Genomic DNA, 21,770 nt, shown 5'->3' on the forward strand with positions numbered 1-21,770 from the left:
TGCCCCTTATCAGGCTACATGCTGACGAGGCAGAGGCTGCTTGGGATTCTCTTTCTTTCCTTCTCTCTCTGCCTCTCCCCCTGCTCACACTCCCTCTTTCTCTCTCTGTCTCAAAATAAATAAATAAACTTAAGAAGAAAGAAAGAAAGAAAGAAAGAAAGAAAGAAAGAAAGAAAGAAAGGGAAAGAAAGAAAGAAAGAAAGAAAGAAAGAAAGAAAGAAAGAAAGAAAGAGAAAGAAAGAAAGAGGAAGGAAGGAAGGAAGGAAGGAAGGAAGGAAGGAAGGAAGGAAGGAAGATTACACAGAAAAGTAATCACAAGTGAGATGAAAGATACCGAGGAAAAAAGCAAGGGGATGACCTAATCTTTATCTGTGAATCATGGCCATTTTCCCTATGGAAGTGGCTTTTAAACTGAGACCTGAAATTGACCAGCTGTGTGGGAATAGGGGGTGGTTAGGCTTCTTCTATCTTTGGCTCTGTGGTGGGAAAAAATAAAAGATCAAATGAAGCTTACAGAGATGATAAGATGACGATTTGGGGGGAAGCTGGCAGTCTAGGTAGGGAACTGAATGTCTAGGACCATATGGGCCATGTAAAGGATCTGGCGATCTGGGGCTTTATGCTAAGGGCAATGGGAAGGAAGCCTTTGAAGAGATTTGGACAGAGACGCATTTGAAAAGATCACTCAGACAGGCAGCTGCAGTGCAGAACAGATTGGGTCAGGGGAGATGGATGCAGAAATATCACTTACCAGTTATCAAGCCAAAGATGATGGTATTTTGGACCAGGAAGGGGCAGGAGAGAAATGAGTTGGAGAGAAATGGACAAACTCAAAGGGTGTGGAGAGGTTAGATAAATCCTCATGATTGATTTGACCCAGAAGATGAAGGCCGGGGAGGCGTCGATGGTCCCCAGTGTCTGGCTTAAGCGAGGAGAAATGGGCTGGAACCTTTACATAGCTAGGAAGCACTGGAAGAGGGGCAAATACGTGGGCAGATAAAGGGAGTGAGGTCATGTTCAGAAGGGAATGGTTACTGAAGGAACTAAGACTCAAACCCAAGCAGACAGGCTCCAGAGCTCCCAATCTTACCACCACACTGTATTGCCACTAGGTTATCCTTAGTATGGCTAAGGGAGGTAGAAATATAAGTAATATGTCCTTAAATTTTTCAATTAGCTGAAGCAAATTATTCTGTCTCCTGTGTGGTGTACATACCCCAAAAGGCATCTCTTCTGTGGATAGTTTTGAATCTCAACTAGACCTTATCTCCCAATGAACATTACAACGTTGGCATCTGGATTTCTCCCCACCAGCTTCTCCCTCCATCCTCCCCCTCGCACCTCTTCTTTCCCTCCAGCCTCCGCATCAGCAAGTCCTACAGACTCCTTGAGTCCCTCTACTTCTCCCTTCCCATCACTACCACCGTGGCCCAAAATGGACTTTCTCCTTGTCTGCTGTCCCAGCAGACTATATGCTCTATAAGAGCAGCAACCACAACTGTGCTATTCCCTTGCAATGCCCAGTGCCTAGCAGAGAATAAGCATTCAGCAAATAGTTGCCCAGTGAATGAATGAGACTGGTTTGTAGATTAGTCTCCTATGAGTGAGCTTATCATGAGCAAATCCCCAGAGCCTACTTATTTCCTAATTATATGGATCACGGGAGTTTCTGAATCCAATCTGACAAGGCTGCATACAGCCGCTCCCGTGATGGGCACCACCCCATAAGCGGTGGCTAAGAGCAGCTAGCTCAGTGTGGCAGTAAAGCCACCCTGCCATTTGGTCCCTTGAACATTAGCCAGAACCCCTTGGTCTACTACCATCCTTAGGCCTTTCAGATAAGAGATTTTTATGTCCGGGACCCGAAAATAGTCTGCTGTTTCAGACTTAAGAATTCAAGTGCAAAGGACGATATTCTAAGATGTAAACAAAACATAGAAAGAATGGAATTAACCTGAAGTCGACAACAAGCAGGAAATTCAAATGGTATGTTATAATCCTTACGTAGAAAACCACAAAGGCTAAAGCTTCAAGGTCAGTTCATACTGTGGGGTGGCTGACAAAGGAAAGGCAGCTTTGTGTCATTTCCTGGTTTCCTGGCTGTTTCACAAGCCTCTTACATAAGTGTTTTATTGTTAATGCATGCACAATTTTTTTTTTCAACGTTTTTTATTTATTTTTGGGACAGAGAGAGACAGAGCATGAACGGGGGAGGGGCAGAGAGAGAGGGAGACACAGAATCGGAAACAGGCTCCAGGCTCCGAGCCATCAGCCCAGAGCCTGACGCGGGGCTCAAACTCACGGACCGCGAGATCGTGACCTGGCTGAAGTCGGACGCTTAACCGACTGCGCCACCCAGGCGCCCCAATGCATGCACAATTTAACAAATTGCTAGAAATAGAGGTGTTTTTGTAATTCCTTGGCAATGCAGGTACCATTGCCACAGTGAAATAATAATACACGGCAGCTTCCAGCTGCACTTTTAAAAACTTATTTTTAATGTTTTTATTTATTTTAAAGAGAGAGAGAGAGAGAGAGCGCGAGGGGCAGAGGGGCAGAGAGAGAGGGAGACACAGAATCCGAAGTGGGCTCCAGGCTCCGAGCTGTCAGCACAGAGCCCAAAGCGGGGCTCCAACTCACGAACCAAGAGATCATGACTTGAGCCGAAGTCAGACGCTTAACCGACTGAGCCACCCAGGCACCCCTCCAGCCACACTTTTAAATAGAAGCATGTGAATTTAAGTACAATGAGTTTGATGTCTAAATGTTTGAAACAAACATAAAATAAAACATTAACTGCTATCCTGGACATTTCTCATCCCAGTGATAGTCCAACATCTTTTTTTTTTTTTAATGTTTATTTACTTTTGAGAGAGGCAGAATGCGAGTAGGGGAGGGGCAGAGAGAGAGGGAGACACAGAATTCGAAGCAGGCTCCAGGCTCTGAGCTGTCAGCACAGAGTGGGATGTGGGGCTTGAAATCATGAACGGTGAGACCATGACCTGAGCCAAAGTCAGAAGCTTAACCCACTGAGCCACCGGGGTACAATTCATCTCCTTAAGTAGAAACCAGACACTCACTCACCCACCCTCCCTCACTGCTAGGGCACAGTCTCTACAAACAGGAATACCCCTGCCAGGGCTTAGTTTAGAACAGAGCAATGCAAGGAAGTGGTCCCTGGCATTGGCAGCTAAGGGGGCAGTGGGGGGAAGGGGGGGGGCAGAGGTCCTGGGGTCAACAGCCTGTTCAGGTCACGTAGATGCAGTCTGAGGTGTCATAGCTTAGCGACAGCTGCGGAGGAGTTTCCGCTGGTGTGGTGACGTCACAAGGTTTGAGTATTGTTCCCAGCAGCATTACCCCCAAGCCTCGCTTGCACCCCTTTGGAGATTCTGTGAGCTTCCTAATATGTTTAATAAGTTTCTTTTCTGCTAAATTGGCTGGAAGAGCCTCTATTGTTTGCACCTCAGAACCTAAGTGGCAGGACTGCTGAGAAGAAACCACGCTTCCCCGATTCTACACAATTAAAACACGCTCCTCAGCCGCCCTCTGTAAGTGGCGCCGCACGCGGCCTGGTGAGCCTAGCACGTTTCCTGTGCCTGTCTGCTGTCTGTCCCGCTGTCCTAGACATCCTCCCAACCATTCAATACACCCTCTCCCATTGTTAGTCTCAACCGATGACCTTGCTTCCTATTCGGGGAAAAATGAAGAGACCTTCCACGAGTTCCCACACCAACCTTATCACCTGCCTGCCCCACGGCCTTCCCTCTTGTTTGGAGGAGGTGCGCTCAGCGCCTCTACGAGTGAAGGCCAAACCCTACTGTGCACCTGGGCCAAACCCCGTCCTCTTACTTTCTCAAGAACACTCCTCTAAAGTCTCCATTTTCTCTCCCGCACCATCACTTTTTCCCTCTCTCCTGGATCATTCCCACAGCACACACCACACGTACTATGATTTCTCTTCGTCTTACAAAATATTTCTCATGACCCCATATCCCCCTCCAGCTACTGCCCACTTCTCTGTTCCCCTCGACAGCAACACCCTTCAAGAGAGTTGTCTGTACATGCTGTTTCCAATCCTGTCTCTCAAATCCACTTCAGTAAGGCTTTTGTCCCCATTGTTTCCACAGATAGTTCTCATGTCAAGGTCATGAGTGACCTCCATGCTGCTAAACGCAATGCCCAATTCTTATTCTTCATTTTACTTGATTCTCCAGAAACCTTTGGCTCCCTCCTCCCCGAGAAATCCTTTTCACTTGGCTTCCAAAGTTTTTCTTCGGCCCTGATGACCACTCCTTCTATCTTCTTAGCTAGCTCTCCCTCATCCCCACCAACTCCTCACTCTAAATAGTTTTCTTTTAATGTGATTTGAGAGAGAGAGAGAGAGGCAGAGGCAGAGAGAGAGAAGAGAAAGAATCCCAAGCAGGCTCTGTGCTGTTAGTGCAGAGCCTGGTGATGGGGGGCTCGATCTCACAAACCATGAGATCATGATCTGAGCTGAAATCAGGAGTCAGATGCCTAACCGACTAAGCCACCCAGGCACCCCTCATTCTAAGGGTTGGCAAGCCCTGAACTGAGTCCTTAGAGCTATTCCTTATACAGTCTATGTCGACTCACTCCTGAAGTGTCTTATCCAACCTAATTGCTCAACTGTCACCTATTTGCTAAGGATCCTTACATTCATAACTCTTGTCTAAGTCCTCCTAAAGCTCCAGACTCATTTATTCAACTGTCTACTTGTCTTTCTTCTTGAATGTCTCCAGTGTGTCAAACTTAACGTCTCTAAAATGGAACACTCCTGATCCCACTCCTCCCCACCCACAGCTGTCCCCAGGTGAGGAAATGGCAATGTCACCCATCTCAACCGTTCAGTCCCAAGTCCTTACTGTCTCCCACTTCCCACATCTAAACTATCAGCAAATCCTGTTGGTCTACCCCGATAATATACCTAGAATCTTACTACTCTTCTCCACTGCCAGCTACCAACATCTCCCACCTGCCATATTGCAGTAGCCTCCCATTTGGTCTTCTTGCCTCTACTCTCGTCCCTCTGCAGGGAATTCTCAACGTAGCACTAAAGGGATCCTTTTAGAACATAAGTCTGATCAGATCCTTGCCCTGCTCAGAAATTTCCAATGACTTTCCACCTCCCTCAGAGTACAAGTCAGTCCTCCAGCAGTCCACTCGGCTCTGAACTCATCGCCCACCTGCTCTCCTTCCCTGCCCCACTGCAGCCACGCTGAGCTTCTTCCCTCCCCAAATCACATCTAGCATGCTTCTGCCTCAGAAGCTCTGTCCTTTCTGGTCACCTCAGCCTGGTGTGCTCTTTCCTTGGGCGCCCGCATGGCTCTCTCCCACACGCCAGCGTCAGGTCTTCACTCGGATGTGACTTTCTCGTTGAGGCCTTGCAGCACCTCCCCTGCCCTTGCACTGTCTCCCCTGTCCCTGCTTGGCTTTTCTCCATGGCACTTATCACCATAGAGTAAGGAGAATAATGGCCCCCAAAGATGTGCACATCCTAATCTCCAAAATCTGTGAACACATTCTCTTACATGGCAAGGGGGAATCACACTGCAGATGGAATTAAGGTGGCTAATCAGCTGACCTTAAAATAGGAGATTAGGGGGCACCTGGGTGGCTCTGTCGTTAAGCATCAGACTTCAGCTCAGGTCATGATCTCACAGTTCATGAGTTTGAGCCCCGTGTTGGGCTCTGTGCTGACAGCTCAGAGCCTGGAGCCCGCTTGCAATTCTGTGTCTCACTCTCTCTCTCTGCCCCTCTCCCACTCACGCTCTCTCTCTCTCTCTCTCAAAAATGAATAAACATTTTTAAAAAATAGGGAGATTATGATAGACTGTCCAGGTAGGCCCAGTGTAATCACAAGGGTCCAGGAAAGTGGAAGAAAAGGCAGAAGAGGAATCCAGAATGATGTAATAGAAGGACTCAACCCATCATTGCAGGCTTTGAAGAGGAAGGAAGAGGGTCCCAGCTTAAGAATGCAGCAGCCTCTAGATGACAGAAAAGGCAAAAAAAAAAAAAAAAAAAAAAAAAAAACAATTCTCCCTTAGAGCCTCCAGAAAGAATCCTAGCCCCACCAGCTACTTTATTTTAGACCAGAGAGGCCCATGTCAGACTTCTGACTATAGGAAAATAAATGTGTGTGGTGGTTTGTGTTTTTTTTTTAACGTTTATTGATTTTTGAGACAGAGAGAGACAGAGCATGAATGGGGGAGGGTCAGAGAGAGAGGGAGACACAGAATCCGAAACAGGCTCCAGGCTCTGCGCGGTCAGCACAGAGCCCGACGCGGGGCTCGAACTCACGGACAGCGAGATCATGACCTGAGCCGAAGTCGGCCGCCCAACCAACTGAGCCACCCAGGCGCTCCGTGTGTGGTGGTTTTAAGCCACTAAGTCTGCAGCAATTCATTACAGCCCCAATAGGAAACAAATACACACTATCTTACAAACTAGATATTTACTTCTTTTCTTATGTCTGCATTCCCTATCATCATTAGACTACACGTTCCACATTCCACGATAGAAGAGATATTTGTCTATTTTGTTCACAACTCTGTGCTCACGCCCAGAAAAATACCTAGCATATAGTGAGCACTCCATAAATACCTTGTTGAATGAATGAATATCTACTTGTCTATAGGTGTGTCATGTGTCTGGGAGGGAACAAGGAAGAGGAACGACAAAACAGCCGTTCTCACGTGAAAAGGTTATATGCTTGTGTGTAAAAGAAGCAGTAAATTAGATTGCACTTCTGGAAACAGATTATATTACCCTGGGCCCAGATTGGTCATCCTGGCGAGGAGAGGAGAAGCCCAACATCCTTCCACTTATAAGGCAAGTGTGTGGGGACAAGCTCCAACCTGACCATGGTGTAGAGAGGAAAACTCTCTCTCTTACTAGCTCCCGCACACCAAAGGAAATGGTGTGAAAGACCCCACACTCCAGTGCTGTCCTGGGTGGTCAACGTGGATCAACAGCTACACGAGAAAGCTCAAAGAGCTGGTCATACTAAAGAGGTGAGAAGTGCTACCTGAAGTCTTCTCCCCTTTAGGAAACACCCCTTTTAAAGGAGGCCACTCTAGGGAGGAAAGCTTTCAGAGGTCAGCACCACAGATTTATGATTCAGTGGTGACCTAGGGCTGGGCTTGGGGTGTTTGTGTATGTGATATATATACATATATACACAACAGTATTCTATTTAGCCATAAAAAAAAAAAATATTGCAATTTGTGACAACATGGATGGATCTTGAGGGCATTATGCTAAGCGAAATAAGTCAAACAGAGAAACACAAACACTGTATGATCTCACTTATATGTGGAATTCAAAAACCACGCGAGAGAGGCAGGGGCAGGAGAAGGGGGATTGGATTAAAGTAATCAAAAGGTGCAAACTTCTGGTTATAAGATAAATAAGTAACAGGGATGTAATGTACAATATGACAACTATAGGTAACATTGCTGTAAAGTATATTGGAAAGTCGCTGAGAGATTAGTAGATCCTAAAAGTTCTCATCACAAGGAAAAATATTTTCTGGGTTTTTTTTTTTTTTTTGCGTCTATATGAGATAATGGAGGTTAACTAAACTCATTATAGTAATAATTTTGCAATATATGTAAGTCAGTTCATCATATAACTTAAATGAGGCTGTTTGTCAATTATATCTCAATGAAACTGAAAGGAAAAAAAAAACCAAAACCACCAAGCCTGCAGTTTCATGGAGGATATCCACCTAGTTCTGGCCTGAGTCTGCCCATCCCGGCTCCTCTCTCTCTGCTTTCCTCCTTCCTCCCCCTCACAGGCTTCCTCCCACCACCACTCTTCTTGGACCTTTTCTTCCTGATTCAGCTCTTCTCGTAAAGTCCCCAAACTACATCATCATTTTGTCATTAAAACCACAGAATCAAGTTCATCTTAGCCCTTCACAGTATCACCAGTCGTAGTATACTGTTAAAACATAACAAATACCACAGCAACTCAAAACCTTTCTGGATGTATACTCAAATTCAGAGTCAAGTTTTAAGGTTACATTCCCTTGGGTTGGAATATGAGAAAAATCTGTAATTCATGTAAATGAATCAAAGACTGGAGTATAGCATGAATTTGAGCAGGAAGAACCTCAAATCAGGAGAACCAGATAGAAGATGGTTGCAGGTGTTGGGGGTAAAAGCCTAGATGAGTCGTGGTAGCAGTGGAATTGATCAAAATGGAGTTGAGAGACATTTAATAGGAAAGCAATCCTTTGGCAAAACCTTATCATAGAAATAAGGAAGGGGAAGATTTAGAAATGAAGTGAGGGGTGCCTGGGTGGCTCAGTCAGTTGAGTGTCTGACTTCAGCTCAGGTCATGATCTCGTTCACGATTTCGAGCCCCACATCGGGCTCCGTACTGACGGCTCAGAGTCTGGAGCCTGCTTCAGATTCTGGGTCTCCCTCTCTCTCTCTCTCTGCCCCTCCCCCACTCATGCTCTGTCTGTGTCTCTCGCTCTCAAAAATAAATTTAAAAAAAAATTTAAAGAAAAAAAAAGACAGTGAGATTTCAAGGTAGGCGCCTGGGATTCCACTGCTACCTTTGATAGACGTGGAAGCGTTGTGAAACTGCACCAGTTTTGCTGAGGGGGAGGAGATGATTAGCGTTAGGTGTGCTGGGAAGCAATGCCAGCCAATCCATGAGGACAAAGAGCCTGGTTCATTTGTTCATTCATTCAGTAAATGCTTATGGAGCATGTCCTGTAGCAGGAGCTGGAGAGACGCCGTGGGGAAGCTTATCTGAGATACTGTGTCTGTCCTTCAAGAGCCTTGAGGTGTGCACAAATATCTCTAATAAAAGGCACCATGTGATAAGTCTGTGTAAGAGACACAAACAGATTGCTCTTAGGCGTTCAGTCAAGAGCAAAACCATGTCTGGCTGACATCAAAGTACAGCACTCTGATGAGGAGGAATCAGCTAGGGCTTTCAATTCTGCACACGCTCCTGTAATCTGTTTTCTTCCGTCAACGACCTCCACCTTTGTTTGCACTTCATGGAATACACACCAATTTCAGTTGCCCTAAGAGAATTCTTTGACACTGGTTTCATCCATACCAGCATCCACTCCAGGACTGTGAGATGCTAGGAATAAACACGTAGGACTCAGTGAAAGCCTCTATGATAGAGGCAGGTCTGTGGCTCAGAGAACCTTCGAATCTCAGGAATGGAGGAGAAAGCGATCAAGGAAGCTAAACAGAGAGACAAATAAGAAAGACCAGCATCACAGAATTCAAGAGAGAAGGATATTTTAAGACTAGGTAATCAACAATGTCAAATGCTACAGAGAAGTTAGAAAGAATGAAAGTCCAACAATTAATAGTGTTGGGAGCCTGGGTGGCTAAGTCAGTTAAACGTCTGACTTCAGATGAAGTCCATGAGTTCGAGCCCTATGTTAGGCTCTGTGCTGACAGCTCAGAGCCTGGAGCCTGCTTTGGATTCTTTGTCTCCCTCTCTCTCTGCCCCTCCCTCGCTCTCTCTCTCTCTCTCTCTTTTTCAAGAATAAATATTTAAGGGGCGCCTGGGTGGCTCGGTCGGTTAAGCGTCCGACTTCAGCTCAGGTCATGATCTCACGGTCTGTGGGTTCGAGCCCCGCGTCGGGCTCTGTGCTGACAGCTCAGAGCCTGGAGCCTATTTCAGATTCTGTGTCTCCCTCTCTCTGTGACCCTCCCCCGTTCATGCTCTGTCTCTCTCTGTCTCAAAAATAAATAAACGTTAAAAAAAATTTTTAAAAAAAGGATAAATATTTTAAAAAACAATTAATTGTGTTTACTATGCAAAATCCCAGGGAACAATGTTAAAAAAACAAGTCATCCTGGGGGTGTCTGGCTGGCTCAGTCAGTAGAGCACACCCCCTCCTAGTCTTGGGGCTGTGAGTTTGAGCTCCACATTGGATGTGGAGGTTCCTTAAAAAAATAAAATCTTAGAGGCGCCTGGGTGGTTCTGTAGGTTAAACGTCCGGCTCTTGATTTCGGCTCAGGTCATGCTTAAATAAACATTAAAAAATAATAATGGAGGGGTGCCTGGGTGGCTCAGTCTGTTAAGCGTCCGACTTCAACTCAGGTCACGATCTCGCAGTCCGTGAGTTCGAGCCCCACATCGGGCTCTGGGCTGATGGCTCAGAGCCTGGAGCCTGCTTCAGATTCTGTGTCTCCCTCTCTCTCTGCCCCTCCCCCGTTCATGCTCTGTCTCTCTCTGTCTCAAAAATAAATAAACGTTAAAAAAAAATTTTTTTTAATAAAAAATAATAATGGATAAAAAAAGTTTAAAAATCTTAAAACAACAACCACAAATCATCCACAAAGTATTATCATTTTGGATAGTTTCATGATACCTAAGATCTCATTCATACTCACACCTATCTACTCACCCACAAACCTCCAGTAGTTTTAGGCCATACAACTGCAGTGGAATTGAGTACATACCCCTAACGGGAAGAAAACCAACAAGCAGGTTTTATGGTGGTTTCAGTGGCATGACCCCCAGAAGTTTCATTTGCAGAGGTTTTTCTACAAGAGCTGGAAAAGCCTGTTGAACCAGTCATTTCTTCATTTGTGTCTGTGTGGTCTCTGAAGATGCCTTCCCGGCACATCAGCAGTTAGCAAAAAGTTCTTATTAATCATGTCCTTCCTTTCTAGACGTTTTGTTCCCAAGTATCTTGCCATGATTGGGACATCTGGGACAGCATTACAAAATATCTATGCACAAGTTTTTATGATCTAAGCTGAAGTTTGATCATTTTCAAATCATACATTGGTTTTTGTTTTTGCTTTTGTTTTCGTTTTTGATTTTGTTTTTTGCAAATACTAGCCATTTGCAAAGCTACATTTTAGTTTCTTATTGATCAACCTAATGGCATAAGATTACCCTACCTAGCTTACTGGATTGTTAGCACTGTAAGATCTAGAACACAGTCTCCGTTGCTGACAAATGACAGGAGGCAGGAGGTTGGTAGGTTAGTACTCAGTAAGTGTTTTCTGGATGAATGAATGAATCTGTCACCCTGTTGTTAATAGTGTTGTCATTATTGTGAGCTATCTCATGAATACAGTCACTCCCGGAAGTGCTAAAGAGCCTAATTCTGTAGTCAGGCTGCCGGGATTCAAAGCCTGGGCCACCTCTTGCTAACTCTACAACTTCCCACTTCCTTACTTTCTTTATCTAATAATATGGGGGTAATCGTTGCATACACTGTGTAAAATTTTTGTAAGGTAAGTGTGATAATGCCTGTCAAATTGTACTTACAACAAGTAAGTTTTCAAGAAATGTTAGCTATTACTGTTATCATTAAATATCCACATTTTTATTTATCATCTAAATGTCATTTTGTTAAGCACTAAGGAAAGTATGGTTCTTCAACGACATTTCACAAGTGCGTTAAAAAAAATTTTTTTTTAATGTTTATTTACTTTTGAGACAGAGAGAGACAGAGTGCGAGCAGGGGAGGGGCAGAGAGAGAGGGAGACACAGAATCTGAAGCAGGCTCCAGGCTCTGAGCTGTCAGCACAGAGCCCTACATAGGGCTTGAACTCGTCAACCTGAGCTGAAGTCGGACACTCAACCAACTGAGCCACCCAGGCGCCTCTATGAGTGCAGTTTTAATAACAAGGTGAGGGCAGAATAAATGTCTGCATGCCAACCAGGGAGGCTGGAAAAAGAAATTTGAACCTAAAAGAAAGATTTGAGACATCACCAACCCTTGCCTGACTCCATCTACAAAAATTTTGGTAAATTTGGCAACTGTATCCACACAAATGCTGGAATGAGCCATACTCTGACTGCTCCCGTGTACTTGGGAGGCAGAGGCCTCGGCTGTGAGTCACTGCTAAGGTTCTGGGGCAAATCAGGTCACGGGCCTGCCTGCACTCCCAGCCCTGGGGTTGCGCTGGAAATACAAAATGGGATTAAACTCCGTCCTTTGCAGATATAGCTTCGTATAGACAAGTTTTACCGGTGCAGGCAGGGGCACGTTGGAAGACCTTCTCCCCACAACCTAATGCTAATGCCAGTCAGGATCAGGGGTGCTGAGGGTCCCTAATGTTCCTTCATAGCCCCTACAGGGGTCTTGCTTCATCAGCATGATTTGCCCTCTCCTTAAAACTCTCTGTTTGTTAAAGGAACATTCAGATCTTAGGGCTCACTCTTGGTCCTATTCCAGACCACAGCAGGATTTACCTTCTCTCATTTGAGTTTGCCAGGAGCCAAAAGCAACAACATCCCAACCTCCTGTCAACTCAACAAGGAGAGATTTATTGCAATTAACTAAAAAGACACTTGTCACGACAGGAACACCATATGCTTCAGCAAAGATAGGATCCCAGCTTGTGGCTGGCCTTTGCAAACAATCCTACCAACACAGACTTTTTTTTTTTTTTTTTTGGTTGCACAGTCATTAATAACGCAACATTCAGCCCCAGGGGTGTTTCCAAGGTGGAGACTCAGAGGCTGGCACTCAGAGATCACCTCCAGGACAGAAGTTCTCAAAAGATTGCAGCAACCATTACAGACTCTTTGCTTAGATTGCTGGACCTCTCACTCGATGTCCAGCCTCCTTTTCTTCTTTGCAAAAGAATCCTAGGTATATTTGGAGCAGCAAATTTGTAGCTAAAACTACTGCATTTCCTAACAGGCCTCCCATGGTCAAGATCAGCTACTTGCAAGGTAAAATCTCCTGGAAATTTCTGGGACAGTTTTGCCTTCCTCATAGAGATCCTGCCCCTCACCCTTCCTTTCTGCCTTTTTCTAGTGCTTGGCTTTTGTGAAGGCTGATTTGGTTGATTCTAGGTTTCTTTTCAATTACTTCCCAGGTTGTAATTGTGTCCAAAGGCTTTGAAACTTGCTGAGACTTCTAGATAATAAGAAAATTCCTGTAATACGAGTTGATTACTTTTTAAAAATTATACAGCTTGATATGGAATATTCTAAGTGAAAATAATTACACATCTGCCCCTTTTCAAAGTTATTAATTCATACACAGGCAGACATGAGATTAGGTAATTAGTTACAGAAAGGTCAAGAAGTCTGAGGAATGGGTAATTTATTTCAATGAAAGGAAAGAACTTATTTTGCTACAGTGGGAAAAAAATGTGGAATTCAGAAATCGCTGCATTGAACTGTATCCCCATTTATCTCTGCGCAATGTTTTTATCTCAATGTCTCACTTCCCTCTACTTTCTTTTCGCACTAAGGTATTGAATGAGAAATATATCAAGTTGACTGACTTTAACTTATCTGATGTAGGGTGGCTTCTACAGCACTCTTCTCTTTTTTCTCTCAGTAAATACTTTCGACTTTGACATTTGCCATCTTGGAAATGACAGGTGACTGAGGGCAAATGCATCAAAGTGATTAAGATCAGAATATTTGCTAAGGACCATTTTTTTTAGAGAGTAAAACATAGTTTTACTGAATCCTTGAAATGCAGAGCTAAATAAACCTCCTTTTTTTGTGGGGGAAAAAAAACAATCCGAACAATTAGAAACCCAAGAAACTAACAGTCACACTTAGACCCGAGTACCAAATTTTTATTTTTCAAACTCGGACATTTTCCTGAAATACACTTATAATCCAAATACTCCTCTCCCTTCTTCCTTTTACAACATACCATTTCAATCTGTTTGTTTATAGAATGAAGGCCTTAAGGAAAAGCCTTATTCACATTCCCACAAAAGAAATAAATAAAAATTTATCTCTAGGATCCATTTAACTGAAATTGACTAAATCCTGGTAGAGGCTCCAATCTTTATAACAGACACATAAGAGGGTGGATAAGCTTTCATTATCGACAAATTCCTATTAATGTAGCTAAACAGTTCATTAAATTATTCAAATGCATTTATTGTGCTCCTATTATGTGCGGAGTGTTGTTCCAAAGTAGACACTCTTCCTTAGGTGTAAAGAGGGCCACTGAAATGATAACTGGGAGTTTATGACTTTGATATCCCCTAGTGATAGGAAGAACCCTAATGATAGGAAAAGCTTGCTATTGCTGCTTCCTGAAATGCCCAGTTTATTTTTAGGGAAGGAACAACCTACCCACTGGAAGACTATAACTCAAACTTAAGCTTTAACAAAAGCTGGAGTTAGGGAGTGGTTGTACCTGTGTGATATAACACAAACGACAATGCAAAGTACATTCTGGTGATCTACAATGCTAGCTATCTGTGCAAGGTAGCCTAAGAAACGACACCAGTTTAAAAAGAAACCAGTACCAACTTCAAAAGAAACCAGGATACAGAGCAATTGCAATTTGTGGTAAAAATAAAAATATACAACCACTAACCCCTTCCCCCAGCACTGAAAGTACAGTTCCTCAGACACCCGGCTATCATTTGGGAAAGATGGGGGTAGACTGGATAAATTTAAAGCATGTTAAATAATTAAATAACACAGCCAAGTATTGCGTGTGTGGTCCCAAAGACTTTTCGACATATTTTTTAACATTACAGTTGTAGGAATGGAAATTGAAAAAGTTATACGTATTTTCTTAGAGACAGCTTACAGATTCCTTACAGATCTCAAGGTGAAAATATGACACATCGCCACCATGACACAAGCTATTTTGTCTGTCATCCCTAAGACATAACTTCACAGGACATCAGACTTCCCATGGTCTGTTTCCTTCACGTGCCTCTAAATTGGGGTTCTCCCCTGAATAAAACAGGTTCACTTTTCAGATCAAGTGTTATTTGCTGGCCAACTGCCTTCAGGATAAATATGCTTGCATCATTTCTAGAGCCGCAAGTCAAACCTCCACTGATTAGCTTAAATTCGGCCCCATCTCTCTGTTCAGAACTTCCCACCTTTGCTGGGGAATGAAAGTCCCCTTTGACGGAGAGAGACTTATTCAAGGAGAGCGATGCTTTTTCCAGCTCATGAGCCACCTGACGAAGGCAAACTCAACCTCATCTCCTTAAAAGAGCGTCCATAGTCTCCCATTCAGAAGTCTGCTATTCCTATTACTTCCTAAATGTGGTGTGTTGATTAAATAAAATTAAATGCAAATAATAAACGGTAATTAAATAACAAACTTAAAATAAATTAAAAACACAATACATGGTCTGGCGGTTTTCACAGAAGGTAACAAAGGTCAATTTGCATTAAGTTCACAGCCCTTCAGGTACCAGTTTCTACAATGATTGGGCAACACTGCCCTCTAAAGGGGTTATTATGTTATATCCCTTACTTCACATGGTGGGAAATTGCCCCAGGATGCACTGACGTATCTCACGCACAAACACATTCTTTCTTTTTCACTGTCTGTCCTTGACCTTCTGTGAATGACTCTGAAGACCACGGAGCCCCTAGAGAGGCCATAAAACTTCATGAATGCCCACAAGGGGGTCGGATACCAGTATCTGCTGCGGTGATTTTCAAACCTTAATAGGTATCAGAATCACTCCCCCCACCCCCCCACCCCGTGGGCCTGCTTACACACAGGTTGATGGGCCCCACCTCCGGTTTCGGATCCCTTAAGTTGACAGTTGGGTCCAAGAATTTGCCTTTCTGACAAGTTCCCAGGTGATTCTAACGTTGCCAGTCCAGGGGCCCGCACTTCGTGAGCCAGACACTGCCCTTGGCACCTTAATCTCACTTAATACCTCGCAACAGGGTGAGGGTTTCGCATCTGTTCTACAGACCAGGAAGCCAAGTCTCGGAGAAATGAACTGGCCAAGGTCACACAGCAGCAACAGAGCCAGTAACAAACCCAGCACTGTCTCACTCCAAGCCACTGCTCTCTTCTGTACACCAGAATGTCAGTAAATGAAGCTGTTAGACACTTCATCTTCCTCGGCCTCTGCTTCTTGTTGCGAGGGGGCAGGAATTAGAGGAGCGTTTAGTTGGTTTTTCTCCCAGAGTATCTGGAGGTCTGGATATGATTCCCTCCCCTACCCAGGAAGATGCACTCTGCCCCAGGCTGGATTTGTGAATGTGTACAAGTAGAGGGGAGGGAAGGGCACATCAGTGGGAGAGGACCCTCTTGGGTCATGAGCCCTGCCCGTTCAGAGGGGGTCTGATTTGCTCTGGATTCTGGAGCTCTTTTACACTCAGAAACTCTGAAAGAGAGGTTTCAAAGCCAGTGTCTCCTCTCACAGGCATTCTGAGGACCTCAAAGCCTACTGGGGCTTGGAGAGGACCCAGAGGGTGGCTGCGTGGCACCCTCCCAACCTGCTCAAACCACCTGCGCTGTGGCAGGGACCCTGAAACAACTTTAATAGAGTAGCGCCCACCGTTGCGGAGACTGAATCGTTTTGATAAAGGAAAAATAATTTTCGGGTCACATGTCCCACAGGATATGGCAAGTAAAAAGTCCCTAGCATTCAGCCCCAGGCAGGATGTCCTAGTGTTAGGGAAAGAAGGTCTGTGACTCCCTCCTTCCCCCAATTTCAAGAACAGTTTTTCTCATCCTTTGCATTCAATTCAGCTCCTAATCCAACTTGGTGTTTTCCTGAGGGAGCTACAAATCTGGAGCATCCCATGGGGATGGTTTCTGGCCTCGGTCACAAGGGGGAAAGGATGTTCTCAGAAAAACAGCCCCGCGGGCTGGTCCGCAGAGATCTTGAGGTCGGGGCCACGGCCGCCCTTCGTGCGTAGCTGGACTCTGGACTCCAGCTGCTGGCTGAGTTCGTCCAGGGCCCCGGTGCAGGACTCCAGGCTCTCGGCCAGTTTCTGAATCTTGGCCTTCAGCACGGCCTGGCTAACCTTGGTGGCCCCCTCAGCCCGCCTGGGGATGAGGAAGCCACGTGAGCCGAAGAAGACGATGAAGTAGACAGAGTTGTAGAGGGCGATGGAGGCGTTCTGCCCGCACTGCAGCAGCTGGCGGTCCCCGCGGCCCTGGCAGCGGCAGAAGAACTCCAGGCAGCTCAGGATCTCGCGCATCTGGTCCTGGCAGGCGGCGGCGATCTCCTGCACCCGGCGCAACTCCCGGGAATTGCAGAAGATCAGGGAGAGGTCGGACGTGATGGTGACGGCCCCTCCGGCGGTGGCCACCCCCAGCCCCACGGCCGACGCCACCAGCGAGACCCCCAGGGTGAGCGGGCTGAGCGAGAGCCCCACGATGGCGGCCACGGCGCCCGCGGCGCTCAGCGAGCTGCCCGCCACGTTGGCCGCCAGGGAGCGCCGGCGGAGGCGCTCGAGGCGCCGGGCCACCTCGCGCAGGCGCAGTACCTGGCCGTGCAGCCGGCCGCGGCGGTCCAGCAGCAGCCCCTGGAAGCGGCGCAGCGCGTCGGCGCCCTGCAGCTCCCGCGCCGCCGGCCTCTCCATGCCCTGCGGGGACACAGACGCGCGGTTAGCGCGGAGTCTCGGTGCTCCCCCCACGCCCCAGAGGCTCCGCAGCGACTGCCACGCGAGGGGGAACGGGCGGGGCATTTTCCAGCGAGTCCTGTGGGTCAGGTGCGCAGGGACCAGTTCTGTACTCTGGGACAAGGCACCCCAGTTCCCGGGACCTTAAAAACGCGTATGCAATGCCCTCGTCCGCTTCTCTCCCCCCGGGGAACGCTAAGGGTGGGCTTTATTAACTGTTAAATAAGAGGTAAGCTCAGTGAGGAGGGGGTGCCGGCATTACTCTGCCGCAATACTGAGGCCTCTGCTCTGTTTAAAACATCACTTTACAGGTGGTGAGTTGTACCAGTTCGCAAAGCCCTGTCCTTACCTGAGGACTCGGATCCTAACACTTTTGCAATTCATTGTTTTGCGTCTGGGATGAGTGAAAAAGACAAGTCCCCCCAAAACTCAAAAATCACATTGTCCATCAAATGTAAGGGACTAATTTTGCTATATTAGATGCTTCCCTGAAGCAACTCTTGTGCTTATTGTTTTTCCAGGCTCTTACCTTACAATCAAGCCTAAAATGTTCTTTGGGCTATCTTTTCTAAGTCTCACTCTTTGATGGGTGCTTCATTAAAACTAAGTTCCAGTAGGGGCGCCTGGGTGGCTGGGTCGGTTGGGCATCTGACTTCAGCTCAGGTCATGATCTCGCGGTCTATGAGTTAGGGCCCCGCGTCGGGCTCTGTGCTGACAGCTCAGAGCCTGGAGCCTGTTTCAGATTCTGTGTCTCCCTCTCTCTCTGCCCCTCCCCTGTTCATGCTCTGTCTCTCTGTCTTAAAAATAAATAAGCGTTAAAAAAATTAAAAAAAAAAAAAAAAAACCTAAGTTCCAGTAAATGAATACTGCTATGTTTCTTTATTCCAAAAGCTTCCTTAAAAAATGAGTAGCCACTGAATAAAATAAAGTGTCCAACATTTTTAACAACTCACTGAGGGCTACCTAGTACCAAGTTGAGTTGAAGCCAATTGGAGATGACTAAGAGAGACAACTGTACATCTGGGGTAAAAGTATATCCTTCCTAGTTGCCAAAGATCCCCACCTTCATAACCACTGTACTCATCATTATTAGGACCTTCTTAAAAGTGGCATATAAGCCATAGCAATAGAGCATTTCAATACTGTGACATATCAGCATAGAATCATTATTCTCATCTGAAAGATGAGAAAATTGAAACACAGACACATTCTAGATACAGCTGATTCTTCACAGAACCATCTAGAATCTTGGTCTCCTGACTCCTAGGTCTTAATTGTATTCACATGCCCCCATTATTCCACTCACCAGTGATAAATTTCCAAGTAAAGAGACCTCTTAGCAAAATGAGGTAAAGTCACACAAAATATATAGTGGACCAAGGATATAACCCCCGTATTACAATCCCAATGGCAATCTTTCAGACAGAATCCTTCTAGGCTCCCCCACTTACCATTCACTTCTGGCTATCTCCAGGAAAGAAAAATCTGAGGCTGTTTCTGGATGAGCATGCTTTATAGTTCCAGAGAACCAATGATTGCTGTGGGAAAGCCTGGTCTCATTCTCAGAATTTGCCATTTCCTGTCCTGGCCCCTGCTGCCTTCAACCAGAAGGATGTGACATGGTGGAAAATGACCTGCCAGCCACACAGCACATCCCGTATCTAGGAAATGAACATTGTGTGTTCGCTTTCCCCCAAACGCAGGAAAAGAACCACAGGCTCTTCCCCAACTTGAAACAAGTGTTGTCATTCTCCCAAGGGGCATACCCTGCCTTTCCTCTCCTGAGAACAGCTAATGACGTTATCTGGGAGGACAACTAACGTACCCCAGGCTGACCAATTATAGTGTTTCTTGAGAGGGCACCATCACAAAATCATTTTTTACAAAGAAAAAGAAGAGGGAGAACCCTCTTGTGTTTGAGGTAGCTACTCATAATCCACTCCCATATTTTAAAAATCACTGTGGATCTGAGTGGTTGAAAGGCGATTCATTCAGCCCACAGCCTTAAGAATGTAAGACCACACCCACAGGAAGTGCTGCGTGCAGTTTTGGGCATCTCCAGCTGTGGAGAAGTTACTGGAGGTCTCAGAAAGGGCACACTGCAGACCAAATGCGTCAGAAAAATCAGTGGGGTCAGGCTGTACAAGGAGCTAATTATACACTTTCAACAGCCTGGATTTGGCTTCCTGGGTTTTCATTTGAAGTGGCAATTATAGCCCATACAGTAGTTAAATGAATGGATCCTATCCCTAGGTTAGCGAAGCATGGGCTGAAGGGCAATCATCTGGATAATTCAGAAGGGAAAAACACATACAGCATCTGTGGATACTTTCTGGGGCATTCAGATATGTGGTTGGAGCTCAGCCTGGAAGCCCCAAATACATCATCCTTCTAATATTCCCACCTTCGAATAAGAAGGCCAAATTGGTTTTTCACTTAAATAATTATGGTCTCAACTCTCTGGTTCATCTGGAAAGTCTTAACAGCCATATCTTTCTGGAACATAATGAATTTCTCCATCTTTATAACTATGCTTTGTATTTATCAACACGACACCATTTGCTATGACTCACAACCGCAGTCCTTTTGAACTTGATTTTTCAGAATTTGGTCCATGTCCAAATATTCCAGCTACAGCTCCTCAAAGGAGAAATATGAACTCAGTCAAGATGCCTTCAGTGTCTCCCTGTGCTTTTCAGGTAAAAGGTAGAAACATATCTTCCTCTGTCCCCATAGACATAATCACTCCAAACGGAATGTGAGCCAGAGTGCACTGGGGCAGGGGGCAAGGTGGGAATGTACCCTGGTTCTTCAGCTCCCAACTTCCCTGGATATTTCCTTGGGTGCTTGGGTTTAGAAGACCACAGTTAAGCTTGTATTTCTTGGGCGAGGAATCTTATTGGGGTACAGGAGGGTCGTCATCTTCAGAACATCAGTAATCATAGTACAGACCTATAGTGAAGAAACAGAAGGTAGAGGAGAAGGGTCAACATAAGGCTTTGAATTACTTATAACAATGGACACTTGAATATAACACTTTCATCTCAGCATTTACTTTCATATATTTAAGCACAATAAGAAATCTGAGGAATGATTGAAAACTTTTGATCAAAAGTTTTGTCCTCTTCTCATTGTGCTGCAAATCTTTATAGCCTTTACGACACGGACTTCTGTGTATATGTTATACTGATTCTTTTTTTTTTTTTTAATATTTATTTATTTTTTAGACAGAAAGAGACAGAGCATAGCAGGGGAGGGGCAGAGAGAGAGGGAGACACAGAATCTGAAACAGGCTCCAGGCTCTGAGCTGTCAGCACAGAGCCCGACGCGGGGCTCGAACTCATGGACCGCGAGATCATGACCTGAACCAAAGTCGGACGCTCAACCGACTGAGCCACCCAGGCACCCCATATGTTATACTGATTCTACTCTCTGCTTTTATCCTTTGGAGACTGGGAGACACCCCAAAAAGGTAAATGCTGTCAAGAGTAGAACTTTGGAGCTGTAGATTAGTTATGTTTAAAATGCCTACTTGCAAATCTTGCTTCTTTTGGATATCAAAATGTATTTTGTGATGTATTAAGGATACCGGTCCTGAAGTCTACCAAATATTATAGTGCATTTTAGCCTAATTCATTATCTGTATGAAGTTATAAAAGTAGCCATAGATGACTAGGAATGACGTCATTTGTATTAAACCCAGATCTATTTCTGAGTATGTGGTTCATGCTGTTGTGAAAAATGTTTTACCTTTTACCTTTGTCAGTTTGTAATGAGAGGATTTCCTTTTACCCTTTGTAGCTCAGAGAGCACCTGATGTATCATCTCAGACACAATAAACATGCTCCTGAAGGCCAAAAAAAAAGTTTTGTGTGAGTTGTTCCCGCAAAAATCTGTGGCCTGTATCCTCAAACTTCTATTCTAAATTATGTCTGGGGCACTTGTAACACATTGTCCCAGAGAGACTACATTCAAAATGGTGGCTGACCCTCAGATTAGCCTTCAGATCTGTTAAACCTATGATGCAGATAAACCATACTATGAACGGTACTAACTTGAATTCTGAGTTCTGGAACCATAAGGAAATACAGGGGAGGAAAGAAGAGAGGAAGAGAGCCTTTTTTAAGCATAGTCATTTCCAGACTCCAGTCCCGAAGAGTCTAAATCAAGAGGCCCAGAGTGGGGTCTGGGAAAACATAGGTGATTCTGATCTGTAGCCAAGGTTGTGAACCTCTGCTCTAAAAGGTGTGAATGTTCTGACTGCTGGTTACATGGCAGCAGAAACAGTAGGGCTAAGTGACAGCAGTTTGTGAGTTAGGTGATTTTTTTTGTTTTTGTTTTTAATGTTTACTTACTTATTTATTTATTTTGAGAGAAAGAGAGAGAGAGAGAGTGTGTGTGTGTGTGTGTGTGTGCATGAGTGAGGG

At 45.2% G+C, this 21,770-nt stretch overlaps 1 protein-coding gene across 6 annotated transcripts in view; it reads right to left on the minus strand.

Moving 5' to 3' along the window:
• Positions 1-13,544: 13,544 nt before the first annotated feature.
• Positions 13,545-21,770, minus strand: part of APOLD1 (apolipoprotein L domain containing 1) — a 61,627-nt gene continuing 53,401 nt past the window's right edge. For 5 of the 6 annotated variants that reach the window (XM_058743629.1, XM_058743631.1, XM_058743627.1 and 2 more), the window contains 2 exons: positions 18,795-20,295; positions 13,545-17,307 (listed from right to left, as the gene is read on the minus strand). In XM_058743629.1, coding sequence (XP_058599612.1) covers positions 16,564-17,307; positions 18,795-18,797 — 747 coding nt within the window. In that variant the 5' untranslated portion in view covers positions 18,798-20,295 and the 3' untranslated portion in view covers positions 13,545-16,563. The remainder of the gene's footprint in view (positions 17,308-18,794; positions 20,296-21,770) is intronic. The other variant, XM_058743632.1, reaches the window with a different exon arrangement.

The sequence above is a fragment of the Neofelis nebulosa genome, chromosome 8 (genome assembly GCF_028018385.1).
Source record: "Neofelis nebulosa isolate mNeoNeb1 chromosome 8, mNeoNeb1.pri, whole genome shotgun sequence".
Lineage (NCBI taxonomy): Eukaryota > Metazoa > Chordata > Mammalia > Carnivora > Felidae > Neofelis > Neofelis nebulosa.